The sequence below is a fragment of the Macrotis lagotis genome, chromosome 3 (assembly GCF_037893015.1).
Source record: "Macrotis lagotis isolate mMagLag1 chromosome 3, bilby.v1.9.chrom.fasta, whole genome shotgun sequence".
Classification (NCBI taxonomy): Eukaryota; Metazoa; Chordata; class Mammalia; order Peramelemorphia; family Peramelidae; genus Macrotis; species Macrotis lagotis.
Window position 1 is genome coordinate 274,404,330 of NC_133660.1, and position 15,915 is coordinate 274,420,244.

Here is a 15,915-nt window from a genome sequence, read left to right on the forward strand (position 1 = left end):
TGGATCAGCTGGAGACATAGGAAGGACTGGTGTGGCCATTGGGAGCTTGCTTCCTGGGGAGTGGGGAGACGAGGCCTCTCACACTTCTATGAAGCTGTGCGGGGTTCCAGGAAGGGGAGTGTGAGCCCTGTGCTGGGGCCTGTGCTTTTCAGGTAATGAAGCTTGGAGGCAGGGAGTATGTTGCTGGCTTCTGCTCCAAGTGTGGGCTGGCAGCCTGTGGTCTTGCCTGGGCCTGGTCTCCAACTAGCACCCATGTCCCTCTTGCTGGGGTCAGTAGGCCTCTAGAGAAGTCTTAGAGGAGAAGGCTGTGATGGGGGAGTGTAGCTGTTTGAGAAAATAAATACATGCCAGTTAGCTTGATGGAAGTTCCAGGAGTGTTTGTTCCCAAATGCCCACTTTGAGAAGATGGTTCAAGCCTTGCTACTAGAATGATGGCTAGAAGAACTCTGGCCACCTGGTCTTTGGCTCAAGCTTGGTCAAAGTGTGCACCCTCCCTTAGCATGGTGCAGAAGGGCTCAATAAATGACCCATCACTTAGTCGCAGTGGGCAGGGAGGGCTGACAACCCTCATGCTTTTGGCTTTTAGGGGAGAAAAAGGAAAATGTGCCCAAAAAGGAAATGCAAACTTGGGTGTTTTAGAATTGGGTTGCCCAATATTCTGTCTTGGGCACAAAGCTAGTGGTTTGAGGCTTTCAAGATTCTGAAACTGTGAGTGCCCTCCTATTGCCATCTCCTGCTTCCAGGCTCCCTTGTGCCACCTCCCAGGGCAGTGATATGACATGATATGGTGTGTTTGGAGAAGAGCCACAGTCGTTGCCCATGGGCATGGAGACCCAGGTGGCATTAGGTGAGCACAGGGAAGACAGCACTTCTTTGATGCCAGGTTCTCTAAGAGGTGCCCACAGGTGTCATTGAACCTAGAACACCAGGATTTGGTACAGTCAATTCTCTGAGCTTTTTTCTTTAAAATTTCCTTTTTCATGGTTCTTTCTGAAGCTATTTGAGTGAATCTTTTTCCTCCTGGCTGCCTCCTCTTGTTAACTTCTTTGAGTGGCTCCCTCTTAATGGGAAAGATGAATGTGGGAGCTGAGAAGCTGAGCTCCGAGAAGTTGATTGTCACTCTCACAGGTCATCTAGGTTGATTTGAAGACAGGGGAAGGAGTTGGTCTCACTCCTTGCACCCTGATCCTAGATGTGAAAAAAGCCTCTTCAGTGACCCCTGGCAGACAAGTGTGAGATTGCGAAGCCCAAGCACCATCCCTCCCTTTGGGGTCTCTGGGTCTGCGGGGGCTCAAGCAGGGAGGATGTGATCTGGCCCCCCACTTGTCCTGGTGTTCTTATACAGATGTCTGAGGGCAGAGCCAAGAGGACAGAATAGGGCAGCCACTTGGTCGAAGTTTCCCAACATTCCTCTTCCAACAACTTAAAATGACACCTCAAATCATGTTTTGGAAGAGTAGAGCCAATAAAAAGTCAGGCCTAAGAGAACAGCAGAGACCTTCAGGAGCTTCCAGATCCTTTGCTGGCCCTGATTGGCAATTCTTGCTTTTAGACAATTCTGGGTTTATGTTTCAGGGCAGAGAGGAGTTCTGGGGGTTGGGCACAAGGGAGTAAGGGCCTTGGTCAAAGAGGGTTGCAGTTGTGTCAGTAAGAGAGCCAGGGTCCTTCCTGAAAGACCAGAGAGTAGTGACCACAACCTCCCCTCAGATCCTACCACCTTGGAAGCAACCCCAGAATTAGTTTTGGGAAAAAACCCTGAAGCTGGGGGGGGGGGGGGCTACTCACTCCCAGGTGAGCATAGATAGCCCAGCTTTAACATAAAGTTCAAATTCAAGAATTGAGTTGTGGGGCAGCTAGGTGGAGCAGTGGATAGAGTACCAGCCATGAAGTCAGAAGGACCAGAATTCAAATCCAGCCTCAGTAACTTAATAATTTGCCTAGCTCTGTGACCTTGGATAAGTCACTTAACTCCATTGCCTTAAATAAAAATTTAAAGAAAGACATAGATTGGAAAAATGAGCTAACAATAACAAGAAGAATTTGCTATAAAATGCTGCTATGGTGACTGGGAAGACCAAAGACATAAATTCAGAAGATTACAAAAAAGAAACTTCAGAAAGAAATACTAATTGAACCTAAGCTCAATAAGAATTCCTGGAAGAGTTAAACAAAGAGATAAGAATCAGTAGGAGGAAAAATTGGAAAAATAACACCTTAAAAACCAGGATAAATGGGTTTTAAAAAAGACTAAAATTCACAGAAAAAAAATAGAATTGTGGGGGCAGAGCCAAGATGGCAGCTCGTTCTCCCCAAAACTCCAAAAGCCATCAAATTATGACTCTAGCCAAAATTTAGAGGGGCAGAACCCACATAAAGACTGAGTGATATAATTTCTCAGTCCAAGACAACTTAGAAGACCTCTGGGACAAGTCTGTTCCACTGGGACCAGGGGTTGGAAAAAGTCCGCAGCGCAGCCACAGCACAGCACAACCAGGCTGGATGCCTGGGTCAGAAGGGCGATTTAATCATTTGGAACAGCCAGAAGGGGTGGTGAGAGACCTCTGCTACACCCAAGTGAGTGCAGAGCGGACCTCTGACTTCAGAGTAGCACTGCAGTGAGAACTTGCAATGGGAGTTGGCAGAGCCATTATCCAGCATGTCCAGAGCTCTCAGCCCATAAATAGTAAGGGGATCAGGGGAGACTGCAGAAGTCTCTTTACTCTCCCTGGGGCAGGACTCAGCTGTTTGCCCACACTCAGATCTAGGTTGCAGTTTAGGCTTCCACACTACCATAGCCAAACAGGGACCATCCTCACAGCTCCAGGGCAGTGGGGGAGGGCTGGAAGCTTCTCATAAGACCTTGAAGGAATTAAGGGCCCTATGGGTTGTCCCAAACCCTACCCAAAGACTTGGAAGTGCAGTAAATCAGTCATAGGCTGAGGAAATGAGCAAACAGAAAAAGAAGACTCGGACCATAGAAAATTACTTTGGTCTCATGGAAGATTCAGATGATGACAAAATTGAAGCTTCTGTATCCAAAACCTCCAAGAGAAATAGAAAATGGGCTTAGGCTATGGGTGAGCTCAAAAAAGGCTTTGAAAAGCAATTAAGGGAGGTAGGGGGAAAATTAGAAGGAGAAATGAGCGATGTAGATAAATCATGAAAACCAAGTCAGCAACTTGGTGAAAGAAATACAAAAAAAAAAGTGAAGAAAATAATGTGTTAAAAACCAGTTTAAGCCAAAAGGAAAAAGCAACACAAAAGGCGAATGAGGAGAAGAATGCCTTAAAAAAGCAGAATTGGCCAGCTGGGAAAAAAGATAATAAAGCTCTCTGAAGAAAATAAATCCTTCAAATGCAGAATGGAGCTAAAGGAACCGGATGACTTTGCGAGAACCCAGGAAGAAACAAAGGTATACCACCTCCCCCCCCCAAATTAGAAGAAAATGTAAAATATCTCATCAGGAGAGAATTTAAAAACTGTTAGCTTTCTGAATGTTATGACCAGGAAAAGAGCCTAGACTTGATTTTTCAAGAAATAATGTAGCAAAATTGCCCTGAGATCCTATAAGCAGAGGGTAAAAATAGAAATTGAGGGAATTCACTGGTCACCTCCTGAAAGAGATCACAAATGAAAAACTTCCAGGAATATTATAGCTAAACTCCAGAACTCCCAAGTCAAAGAGAAAATTCTAAAAGCTGCCAGGAAACAAAACAATTCAACTACTATGGCTCTATAGTCAAGATTACACTGGATTTGGCAGCATCTACATTGAGGGCTTGTAGGGCTTGGCATATGATATTCTGGAAGGCAAAAGATCTCGGTTTACAACCAAGAATCAACTACCCAGCAAAACTGAGCAACTTCTTTCAGGAGAAAAGATGGACTTTCAATGAAACTACACTTTCTGTTTTGTTCTGTTTTTTTTTTTAAGGTTTTTGCAAGGCAAATGGGGCTAAGTGGCCTGCTCAAGGCCACACAGCTAGGTAATAAGTGTCTGAGACTGGATTTGAACCCAGGTACTCCTGACTCCAAAGCTGGTGCTTTATCCACTATGCCACCTAGCCACCCCTGAAACTACACTTTCAAACTTTCCTATTGAAACAACCAGAGTTGAAGAGAAAGTTTGATGTCCAAGTACAGGACTCAGGAGAACCATAGAGGGGGTGGATGAGAAGGACTAACTATGAGGAACTTAATGATGTTGAACTGTCTATTCCTTCATAAGAAGAAGATATTGATAATTCATATGAACTTTCTCATTCATAAAATCATTTAGAAGGAGCATACATAGACAAGGCACAGGAAGGAGCGAAATATAATAGTATAATATAGTAAAAAGATGGAGTCAATGGGTGATAAAGGAAAGTACTGGGAGGAAGAGAAAGGAGAGGAAGGAGCTAAGATATTTCATATAGGAGTCAAGAGGAAGTTTTTACAATGGAGTGGAATGGGGGAAGGTGCCGGGGAATGAGTGAGCCTTCATTCTCATCAGAAATGACTCAGGAAATAACACACACACACACACACACACACACACACACACACACACACACACACACACTTAATAGGATATAGAAATCTATCTTTTTCTAGAGGAAAAAGGAAAAGAAAGGGATGGGATAAGAGGAATGGGGGAGGTAAGGGGAGAATATGTGATAGAAGAGAGGGAAGATTATGGGAGAGGGTACTCAGATATAACACACTTATCAACAGGGACAAATGAAAGGAGAGAGAATAAAATAAATGAGAGTGGGGAGGAATAGAGTGGAGGGAAATACAGTTAGTGATAGCAACTGTGGAAAAGACAGAGCCATTGGAATCTGAACACAGACTGAAGTATATATTATTTTTCTCTCTTACTATTCTTGAGGTTTCTCATCCTTTTGGGAGGGAAGGGGGTTTATGATTACTCTCACAACAAGATTATTGTAATAATATAAAATTTTAGAAATTAGACAAAAAACAGAATTGGCCAGATGGGAAAGGAGGTACAAAATCTCACTGAGGAAAATAATTCTTTAAAATTTAGAACTGAGGGTGGCTAGGTGGCTCAGTGGATAGAGCACTAGCCCTGGAGTCAGGAGTACCTGAGTTCAAATCTGGCCTCAGACACTTAATAATTACCTAACTGTGTGGCCTTGGGCAAGCCACTTAACCCCATTTGTCTTGCAAAATCCTAAAATTTAGAACTGACCAAGTGGAAACTAATGACTCCATGAGACATTTAGAAGCAAAAAAAAAAACCCCCAAAAAAACCCAGAAGATGAAAAAATAGAAGAAAATGTGAAAAATCTTATTTTTAAAAAATATAATTTAATTTTTGCAAGGCAACAGGGTTATTAAGTGATTTGCCCAGGTCACACAGCTAGGTAATTATTCTCTAAGGCTGGATTTGAACTCAGATCTCCTGCCTCCAGGCCTGGTGCTCTATCCACTGTGCCACCTAGCTTCTTCTTGAAATACCTTATTGTAAAAACAACTGGTTTGGAAAATAGGTTGAAGAGAGAGAAATTTTTTTTGTTGTCATAATCTTTATTATGTATGAAATTCTTCAACATAAGTTATCTCCTGATTAAATCTGAGATAAGACTTTTATTTTAATCTATTTAAAGGCCCATATGGTCCTTTATTCTGTACAATATCTTTAACTAGAGTCTAGCAAATATGATATCTTTCATTGCAGGAGAAAAGCAAAAACTAAAAAACCCTCAACTACAAACATTGATATCAAATAAGGCATTAAAAAGATAACAAATATAGAACAACTTTGCCATTTAAAAATGCAGAATGAATACTAAAGTTAGTGGCAAACACAGCAAAATAAAACAAACAGAACAATTCTAGAGGGCAGACTTTCCTGCTCAGGGGATGAAAGCAAAGACGCTAGACCATTTCTTGATTCCTCCAGATAGCACAGCATGGAATCATACTGAAAACCATGCCAAAGATCATCACAGGAACAATCCCTATGCCAACAGCTCCAATGACGTGGAATTTATTGTTGAAGACTTTCCTCAATAGCTGCTGGGCAAGACTTGTTAGTTATCCCTTCGATAAAGTTCTTGTTGGAACAGGTGTCCATGATGAGCTGATCAAAAGGGCCAGCCATACCACAGCAATTTAATGCATGATGGATGACTTTGAGGGTTTCCTTGGTGGGGCCTTCTTGCTCTTTATCTTTTTGTATGTTTTCTTGTAAAAGTCCTGGATCTCACGAATCATATTTTCTTTGTGGGAGTAACCTAAGATGGCAGCAGCTATTTCAATGGCAAAAATCACCAAGAGGAAGGCAAAGAACAAACCCGACATGCATTGTGACTCCTATATGGCCCCACAGAAACCCAGGAAACCCACCAGCATCATGAGGGCACCAGCCCCAATCAAGATATAAACACCTGTGTAGAAACAGGAATTGTTCTCTTCCTGTTCAATTGTCTGGGAGTCAAATCTGAGCCATAGACCAATGGCAAAGACTGTAATTCCTGTGAGCCAAAAGAAGTTAAATCCAAACAGCAGATATTTAATGCACTTGTGCCTCCTTTGACTGGCATGGTGGAGACTAGGCTGGGCTGGGTTTGGGTTCTCAGGGAGGACAGCTGGATACACACAGGGACCGGACTGGACCCAATTTGAGAAATTATTTTGAAGGGTAAAAACTTTTAAGTCAAATAAATCAGTGCATCTCAAATAACACTGTATGTTTTGCAACATACAATGTAATTAGTTGAAGAGAATGGTATTCCTAAGTGATTTGGTGAAATTTAATTATCTCAGTTTTAGCATCCGTAGTGTTCCTCTCCCCTACTCAAGTAGCAACTGGTAAGACTTTCATTCTGAACTTATGCTGCAAATCTATTAGTTCTAGGTCTTCCTTAATTCATTAACAAATGGAAGGCATTCTGAAACTCTCATTTTTGATTGCTTCAGTTCTTTTGTTCCCAGTCTTAGAATTTTTGTTACATACTGAATAAATCTGACACTATTAGCTCTATATTCTCAAATAGGAACCTAAAACATCAATATGTTTATGTAAAAGTCTTATGGATATATAAAGGGATAGGGTCACCTCAAGCATTACATATATTTTAACTTAGTCACAAACTTGACAGGCTGTAGGGCTTCAAAAGGCAGTTCTATCAAATGAACCCCAGCTAACTTATATACAACATGGCTTTTAAAGTTCAAGGAGAGATAATTTAAGAATTTTTGGACTACCTGAAAGCCATGAATAAAAAAACCTACACATCATATTTCAAGAAATTATACAGGAAAATTGTCCTGATATTTCATATCCAGAGGGTAAAATCAATATTGAAAGAATCTACCACCTACCTCCTGAAAGAGATCCCAAAATAAAAACTCATGAGAATGTTTTTGCCAAATTATTGTAAGCAACCAGAAAGAAACAATTCATATATCATGTAGCCCACAGTTGGATTCACACAGGCTTTAGAAGCTTCCCCATTAAAAGAGTGGAGGCTGTGGGATATAGTAATAAGATCACAACAAAGAATCAGCTACTCAGTAAAACTGAGCATAATCAGTCCTTCAGGGGAAAATGAATAGTCAATAGAATAGTGGACTTTCAAGCATTTCTGATGAGAAGATCCAGAGTCAAATAGAAAATCTGATATTCAAACACAAGGCTCAAGAGAAGCATGAAAAGGAAACCTGGAAGAGAAATCACAAGCACTCATAACTGTTTCTACTCCCACCTGGAAAGATGAATGCCACCAGGGCATAGGTTAGAAGGAGCTAACGTGGATGGAGGAGCAGGAACGTGAGTTGATGGTGTTGGCATTGGGTATAATAGAGGGATGCACTGGGAGAAGAGGAAGAGGAGAGGTAGAGTGGAGGAGACCTGAAGAAAGGGCTCTCACAGTTGTGGTGGCTAGTGTATGCTTGGACCACACATTGGAATTGGTTCAAAGAGGGAAAATGATATTTGCACACACAGTTATAGATGGTGGTGGTGCAGGTGGTTGCCCTCTGTTATCTTAAGAGGACCAAACAACATTGCCATGTTAGAGGCTTGCAGCGTGTCTGGCCGTGGCTGATCTGACCAGTATGAATTTGGAATGCCATGCCACAGGCTGAGCTCCACTAGTTCATGTGAACACCTGGGGTGGCCTCTCCAAACTCATGCTTCTCACGTTTCCTCTGAGCTGCTTCAGCTCTGCTTCACTAACAGCACAGCTCCCTCTCCGAGCAGTGTTCTGTATTGCTTTTTCTGACCAGCATGTGAACACTTGTCCTGTGTTCTCTGAAAAATTGTCTTTTAGGCAAGAGTACATTTATCCAAAAAGGAAATAGGAGGGAGGGGGGAGAAGAGAAAAAAGGCAAGGAAAATAAAGGAGTGAGTGAGGCAGTAGTTAGAAGCAAAATAGACTTTTGACAAGGGACAGGATATAAGAGAGTGAAGGATAAGCAGAAGAAAATAGGTATGGAAGCAAGATCACAGCTAGGATTCATAACTGTAAATGTGAATGGGGTGAATTCACAATAAATAGAAACAGGGAGCAGAATTGAGAATCCAGCAGAATCCAACAGCATGTAGTTTACATTTGAAACAGAGACACACAGAGTTAAAATAAAGGGCTGGGCAGAATCTATTATACTTTATTTGAAGTAACAAAGATCAGGGGGCAGCAATCATTATCACAAGACAAACAAAAGCAAAAGCAGTTCCGACTACAAAAGATAAGGAAGGAAACTAATCTTGACTAAATCTTGTTGAAAGCTATCATAGACAGTGAAGTCATATAAAAAATTTTATAGTAGATTTCTCTGACAAAGAATTCATTTCTCAAATATAGACCAAGTATAGAACTGAGTCGAATTTATAAAAATGAAAACTTTTTCCCAATTGATAAATAACCAATGAATATAGAGTTTTTAGAAGGAAAAAAAAATCAAAGCTATGTCTAGTCGTTTAAAAAATGCTCTATAACACTATTAGAGAAATGCAAATTAAAACAGCATATCTATCAGAAATGACATTCTGGAGAGGATGAGGAAAAATAGGAACATTAATATACTGTTGGAGTTATGAACTGGTCCAACCATTCTGGTGCTATCATATCAAACTTTGCATTCCTTTTAATCTATCAAGTCTACATCCCAATGAGATCACAGGAAAAGGACCTATATATACACAAAAATATTGATAGCAGCTCTTTTTTGTGGTGGCAAAGAATTGGAAATCGAGGGAATGCCCTTCAGTTGGGGAATGAGTAAACAAGTGAACTGGTGAAGGGAATGGTTTCAGAAAAATGGTTTCAGACCTGTGAACGGATGCAAAGTGAAGTGAGCAGAACAGGGAGAGGGTGGAGCATCAGCTGTGAAGGCCTTGACCACTCTGGGCGAGACAGTGAAGCCAGCGGTCACACAGGATTCAGGAAGAGAAGGTGATGCCCACTGCTGGTGAGCGTTGGGGAACTGAAGAGCAGAGCTTTTCTCTCATTCCCCGCCCCCTTTTTGTTACAATATGCCTAATGTGTAAATCTGTTATGATTTCATATGTTTATATCACTTTGCTTGTCTTCACAGTGGGTGGAGCAGGGAAGAGGGAGGAACTTGGATTTTCAAAAGCAAAGAATGCCAAAATTACATAAAAACTCAATGTAAATAACAACACCCACTGTTGTAGGAGTATCTCAGAATTATCCTGTTAACATGGAGTTATTTTTTAAAGGGGTTTTTCATTTTATTTATTTAGCAAAGGTCATTTATTTTCTAAGAGCAAATCCCTAGGGGAGACTTTTCTTTCTTTTAAAAATTTATTTATTTTGAGTTTTACATTTTTCCCCTAATCTTGCTTCCTTTCCCCAGCCCCCACTGAAGGCAGGTCTGTTAGTCTTTACATTGATCTAAATTGAATGTACTGAGAGAAAAAGCATATCCTTAAGGAAAAAATAAAATATAAGAGATAGCAAAATCACATAATAAGATACCTTTTTTTTTTTAAAAAAATTCAAGTCTTTGGTCTTTGTTCCATCTCCACAACTCTTTCCCTGGATACAGAAGGGATTCTCTGTGGCAGATCCCCCAAATTGTCCCCGGTTGTTGCACTGATGCCACAATGTTGCAAGGCCATTAAGGTTGATACAATGTTGCTCTGGTTCTGCTCCTCTCGCTCAGCATCAGTTCATGCAAATCCCTCCAGGCTTCCCTGAATTCCCATTAAGGGACTTTTCTGTGCAAGACCCTGTCCCCAGTTCCTGCTTCCGGGGAGGAGAGAACAAACTGTCTGGTCTGGCAGCCAGAGCCAGGGCATCAAGTGATGTGCCTCTGTTCTTGCAGGCTTCAAGCTGTAGATGAGATGCTTGCCTGAGCCAGATGTGGGTTCATAACAGTGGGAAGGCTTTTCTTGGAGGGTTTGCCATTAGTGGAGCAGCTGGCTACTTTGCGAGAGCCCACCCAAGGAAGTGGGGGTGGGTGGGGTGGGCGGAGGCTTCCTTTCACTGATCCTGTTGTTTCTCTTGCAGTCCACTCCTTCTCCTTCAGCAGACCTCCTGGGTCTGGGCACTGGCCCCTTACCCAATGCAGCTCCCACACCAGCCTCCAGTGGCAGTTTGCTGGTAGATGTCTTTTCGGAGCCAGCCTCAGTGGTAACCCAACTCGCTCCTGGCTCCCAAGAGAACTTTGCAAGGTATTTGAAACATTCAGAGCTGGCCGTCTGCCGGGTTGACTCTGAGGGCACCTCTCTCCAAGTGTGTGCCCCCTTACTCTTGCCTCACTCCCCTGGGAACTTGCCGGAGCCGTTGTTCTTTCAGAAGGCAATTGCCTCCGACAAGCTTGCTACCTATTTGTGCCAGCCTGGGCCCTAGGGTCTGTAGTGAAGCAGCTGTGCTTGGAGTGTGTCTGTGGCCATGACCTTCCCTCTCTACAGCACCCCTGCTCCCAGGTCCAGCCCCAGCTGGACTTTTCCACTGCTCCTCTCCCTACCCCCGCAGTGCTTTTTCCTTCCTTTGCCTACTTGGCTTGTGGCAGACACCCTTTTGCCCCTGCTTTTGAACTCATCTGGGTCCTTCCTTCGCAGTTTGGCCTTTTCTCTCCCTCCCCTGTGTCTTTCTCCTTTTCTCTGGTACCATGCTCCCACTGCTTTTCAGAGCTCATAGGAAAGTCCCATCTTTAATGAACCATTCCAAGTTCCAGGAGACCTCTCCAGGGAAAGATTTTGCCCAGGTCTTTAGGTTTTGTCCCTGTCTCAGGGGCATCTGGGAGGGGCTCTCAGCCCATGGAAAGAGTCCATTCCCTCTATCCTTGTTTGACCTGGGCAGGGGGGCTGCAGACATAGTGGTGAGACCTTTCTCTGTGTGGATCATTAGAGGGACCTGCAGGCCGGCCAGGGAGAGGGGGCTGCACTCTTTAGTCCCAAGACTTCAATGAAATCACCATCTGCACCTAGGTTTTGGCATCCCTGGCAGCCCCTGATGAGGCCTCGACCCCGTCTCCTGCCTGGGGCTCTACCCTCTGCTAGGCTCTGAAGGATTGGTCCCTCAGGCCATTCCCCAGCCAGCTGCCCCTGCTCACCTCTGTCTGTACTAACCTTGTCGCTCACGTCTCTGTGCTGCCTCCTTCTCTGTCTCCTTTTCATGCTGCTTGACCTAGCCCCGACCTGGCTTCATCTGAGCTAGTTTCTGAGGAACCAGCTGAGACGGCTCGTGGTGCCGATGAGCTGACGCACAAGTAAGCAAGCCTCCTCTCTCTCAGGGCTGGGCTGCCTCTGTGCCTTGGCCTGGTGCTGGGGGGGCCGGCCTTGAGGGACACCGCGGGGTCCTCTTGCGGTGACGGTGGCTGCTCCTCTATCTCTCCTCCTCCTCCTCCTCTTTCTCTTTTCCCTCCTTTTCCTCTGCCTCTTCCTATTCCTCCTCCTCTTCCTCTTTTCCTCCTCCAACTCTTTCTCATCTTCCTCCTTTTCCTCTGCCTCTTCCTATTCTTCTTCCTCTTCCTCTTCCCCAGGACCCTGCCTCTGAGAGGCCAGTTTGTTCCTGGAGATTTCAGACATATCCAGTGGCCCCAGACACCTTCTCTAGTGAGCTTCTTTCCCCAGATTTTGGCCTTGACCTTGTTCCCTCCAGCTTGCTGTCTGAGTGCTTGGACAGTGCTAGACAAGGGCTCTGCAGGCCAGTTTGGTTTGGGCCCAACTTCCACAGCACAGGGCGTCCCTGCCTTGGTTGTACCTGGCCTCAAAGGCTCTTCGTTAGGGGAGCAACTGGGGAGGTCTGTGATCCAGGCCCTGCTGGTCCTGAAGGTGGCTCTGGGTGGCTTTGGGCTTCCTGGGGCAGCTGCCCTCTAGCCTTCTTCCTCAGTGGGGGTCCCTTCCTCCCCAGGTTTGTCTGTAAGAACAATGGTGTGCTGTTTGAGAATCAGCTGCTGCAGATCGGGCTGAAGTCGGAATTCCGTCAGAACTTGGGTAAGTCTCCCTCTAGAGCCTGTCAAGGACTCGGGCTTGGCACCCCTGCCTGCTGCTGGAGGAGTAAAAACATGTTTCTTCTCTTCTCTCCTAGGTCGCATGTTTATATTTTATGGTAACAAGACTTCCACGCAGTTCTTAACCTTTACCCCGACACTAATCTGTTCTGATGACCTTCAGTCCAATATCCTTGCCTCTGCCACAGACTGGAGGGCTCCCTCCTGGGAACTTTGTGGTGCCCAGGGTCGAGCTCGGTCCTGGGCATCTGAACAGGGCCTGAGCCTGGAAGGACCACTGGGCCCAGCCCTTCCATCCTTCTCTGGGTCTGTGCCCTCCTGTTCAGCTGCAGTCTTTTCTTTTGTGTTCTCTGTCTGTCCCGGCCCTTGCTGAGACAGAGGTCATCGGGCTTATTTCTGGTGCCCCAGGTCACTCTGCGGTCCTTTGGGCAACATTTTGGCCCAGCTCTTCTGTGATGGTGTACCAGGGAGTAGCTGAGCTTTTGTCCTCTTCCTCTTCCACACATCCCTCTCTGTGGCCTGCCCTTGGCCCATTTTCTTGAGTTGCTCTGGTCTCTTCCTTTGATTCTTCTTCAGCTCATTAGTGAGGGTTTGCCCTGTGGGTTTGGTCCTGCTTGGAGCTGGGGTGGCTGAGGAGCCCCACCAACACCCCCCTGAAATGCTTCACCACAAAAAGCAGGGCAATGAGTACATATGGTAGCAGCAGGTTACAGAGAGTGTTTCTTGAGCTTAGACTGAGCCCAAGAACAGAAGGGAGAGGGCATGAGGTGCCATGTGGTGCCAGCCTTCTCTCCCTTCGTTATCTCTGAAATTATGTAAAAGAGACTTTGAAGCACTTTGTGGGAGCTTGTGCCTGTGGCCTTGTCTCTCCTGACTTCCTGGGTTGTCCCAGGGCAGACTCTGAGGACGCCAGCTTGTAGTTGGTGGACTCCCCTCTCTGCTAGTGTACAGTCCATGACCTGGATGAGTGCCTCTGGCCCACCCCAGGCAGCTCGGGGCTTTCTCGGGCCACCTTTATATCTTGTTGGTGATGTCAGACCAGTCGGTCAGCGCTTATTCAACATCCAGGCTGTGCCAGGTTCATGGTAAGGATTGGAGATCCAAAGGGTAGCAGGAGCTTCTGGTCTAAGGGGGGAGACAAACTTGGAGCCTCCTGATGCTCTAATTGTCCTGCCCGCCCACAGGCAGGGGCCTTTCTGCAGGAGATTGTGACACAGTCTAAGTTATACCCTTACTGCATGGAGATGACTGCGACAGGTTTACAGAGATAGTGGTCATTGCACAGCCCATCGGAGCCTGAGGAGGCTCCAGCAGGCTTCACTTGCATCTTCTCCTCCTTGTTCTGGCTTCTGGTCCAGTTTATTCAGAAACCTGGATGAATTTCTCATTTGTCCATATCCATCTCTAGATATGATCCCTTTTTGTCTGGGGAGTCTTTTACAGCTGTCTCCTAGATGTACCTTCCCCTTCTTCCTCACCTGGTAATTACATCACCTCCTAAGCTCTTCTCCAAAGAGAGGCTGGTGCACCAACCTAGCCAACCCATGCAGCCATTGAGCTGGCTGGCCTGGTGTAAAGCGCTTGGCTTGTCCAGGGCCAGGATGCTGCTCTCCTGGTGGATACTGGGAGGAGGGCACAGGCTGCCACCAGTCATCAATGTTGGTCAGCATTTTGTGAGGTGGTGCAGTGGGGGATGGTCCAATTCCCACCTTGGCATACACTGGGTTCCTTAACCCACTTTGAACATCTGAACCTGCAGACCAAGCCGGTGGACCCAACAGTGGACGGGGGTGCACAGGTGCAGCAGGTGGTGAACATTGAGTGCATCTCTGACTTCACTGAGGCCCCCGTCCTCAATATTCAGTTTAGGTGAGTGTCCGAGTAGGCCCGGGGGCCCTTCTCGCCTCATCTCATCTTGTTTTGCCTTTGCCTTGCCACGACATGCCATGCTTTGTCTTGCCTTGTTTCGTGTCTTGCTTTGTCTGACTTTGCTTTTGCCTTGCCTCAACATGCCATGCTTTACCTTGCCATGTCTTGCCTTGTGTCTTGTTCTGCCTGCCTTTGCCCTTAGACGTCCCCTTGTCTTACCTTGATTTGCCACACATTTGTCTCACCTGGCCCTATCCTGCCATACTTTGCCATGTCTTCCTTTGCCTTGCTTTTTCTCTCCTTGCCTGGGTGTTCTAGAGACTTGCCTTCTTGAGGCTAGGTGTCAGACATAGTCTTTGAGGCTGTTGGAGAATGATGGTGGCAGGGTTTCCCAGTGAATATTTGACACCAAACTGGGCTATTTGTTTCTGCCACAGGAAAAGCAAACTTGTGCCTTCCCTAGGCTGCTTGGGAGCCTTTCGAGATGACTGAAAAGCTCTGATGGGTCGGGGGGCAGCTGCGGCTCGTGGCTGCCAGCCTGGGCTCTGGCACTCACCAGGATGGGCCCAGGTCCTTTGGTCTCCTTACTTTTGGAAGAATGTCACTGAAATGGGGTCTTCACTTCCTGTGGAGCCCCTCCCCCTGCATCCTCAGAAGTGGGATTTGTTGCTCTTCTCTTTCAGGAGCTTGAAGCGCATGCTTGCTCTCTTTTTCTCTCTCCTCCCCTCCCCTTCCCTCTCTGTCTCTCTCTCTCTCTTGTCTGTCTCTCTCTCTCTCTCTCCTATTTGTTGTCTTTGGGGTGCCCACAGGTCAGAGAGCGCCAGCCTGTTCTGACAAGTCCTGGCCCCAAGGCTATGTGTGGCCTTTTGGCCCTGGGGCTGAGCAGCACCTAAGCTGGATGCCCCTCCTCCTGCAGCCCACCTGACCCGCGTCCTCTCCTCTCCTCTGTGTTTGTGTGTGTGTGTGTGTGTGTGCCTGGCCTGCAGGTATGGGGGGACCTTTCAGAATGTGTCGGTCAAACTGCCCATCACGCTCAACAAGTTTTTCCAGCCCACAGAAATGGCTTCCCAGGATTTCTTCCAGCGCTGGAAGCAGCTGAGCAGGTAAGGCCTTGGTGTAGAGCTGGGGGGGGGCTGGGTGATAGGTGAGGGGGCTGTACAGTGAGGGTGCTGCACCAGGTGGCCTCATGACTCTTTCTGATTCGTGGCTCCCGCAGTCCCCAGCAAGAGGTGCAGAACATCTTCAAGGCCAAACACCCGATGGACCCTGAGATCACCAAGGCCAAGGTAGGGTGGGCCCTGAGACCCCCCCACCAAGTGCTAGGAGAGGGCCTTGAAGCCTCTGCAATTCCTGGATCCCCAAATGCCCCTGTCTCGAGTTCCTGAGGGCATGTAGGGGTGACCTCACCTGGGACACCAGGGTCCTCTGGGCCTTCCTGATCCTCAAGCAGTGACCCCACCCCCTGGGTCCTCAGTTCCTCCTCTTGAGTTCTGCCTGGAAAACAGAGGGAGGGCTCCTGGGGGGAAAGAGTGAGGGTGATGATCTCACCCCGCCCTTTCCCAGTTTGCTGAGGGTCCAGGACCTTTGGTGGCCTTGCCACCTCTTCTC

General features: G+C 46.3%; 1 protein-coding gene and 1 pseudogene across 4 annotated transcripts in view; one reads left to right on the top strand and one right to left on the bottom strand.

The window, feature by feature from the left end:
* Window positions 1-15,915, top strand: part of AP2A2 (adaptor related protein complex 2 subunit alpha 2) — an 81,686-nt gene that overhangs the window by 65,223 nt on the left and 548 nt on the right. For all 4 annotated transcript variants that reach the window (XM_074230760.1, XM_074230761.1, XM_074230758.1 and 1 more), the window contains exons 15-20: window positions 10,491-10,654; window positions 12,339-12,421; window positions 12,516-12,605; window positions 14,184-14,307; window positions 15,294-15,410; window positions 15,524-15,593. In XM_074230760.1, coding sequence (XP_074086861.1) covers window positions 10,491-10,654; window positions 12,339-12,421; window positions 12,516-12,605; window positions 14,184-14,307; window positions 15,294-15,410; window positions 15,524-15,593 — 648 coding nt within the window. The remainder of the gene's footprint in view (window positions 1-10,490; window positions 10,655-12,338; window positions 12,422-12,515; window positions 12,606-14,183; window positions 14,308-15,293; window positions 15,411-15,523; window positions 15,594-15,915) is intronic.
* Window positions 5,887-6,554, bottom strand: LOC141518597 (CD9 antigen pseudogene; annotated as a pseudogene).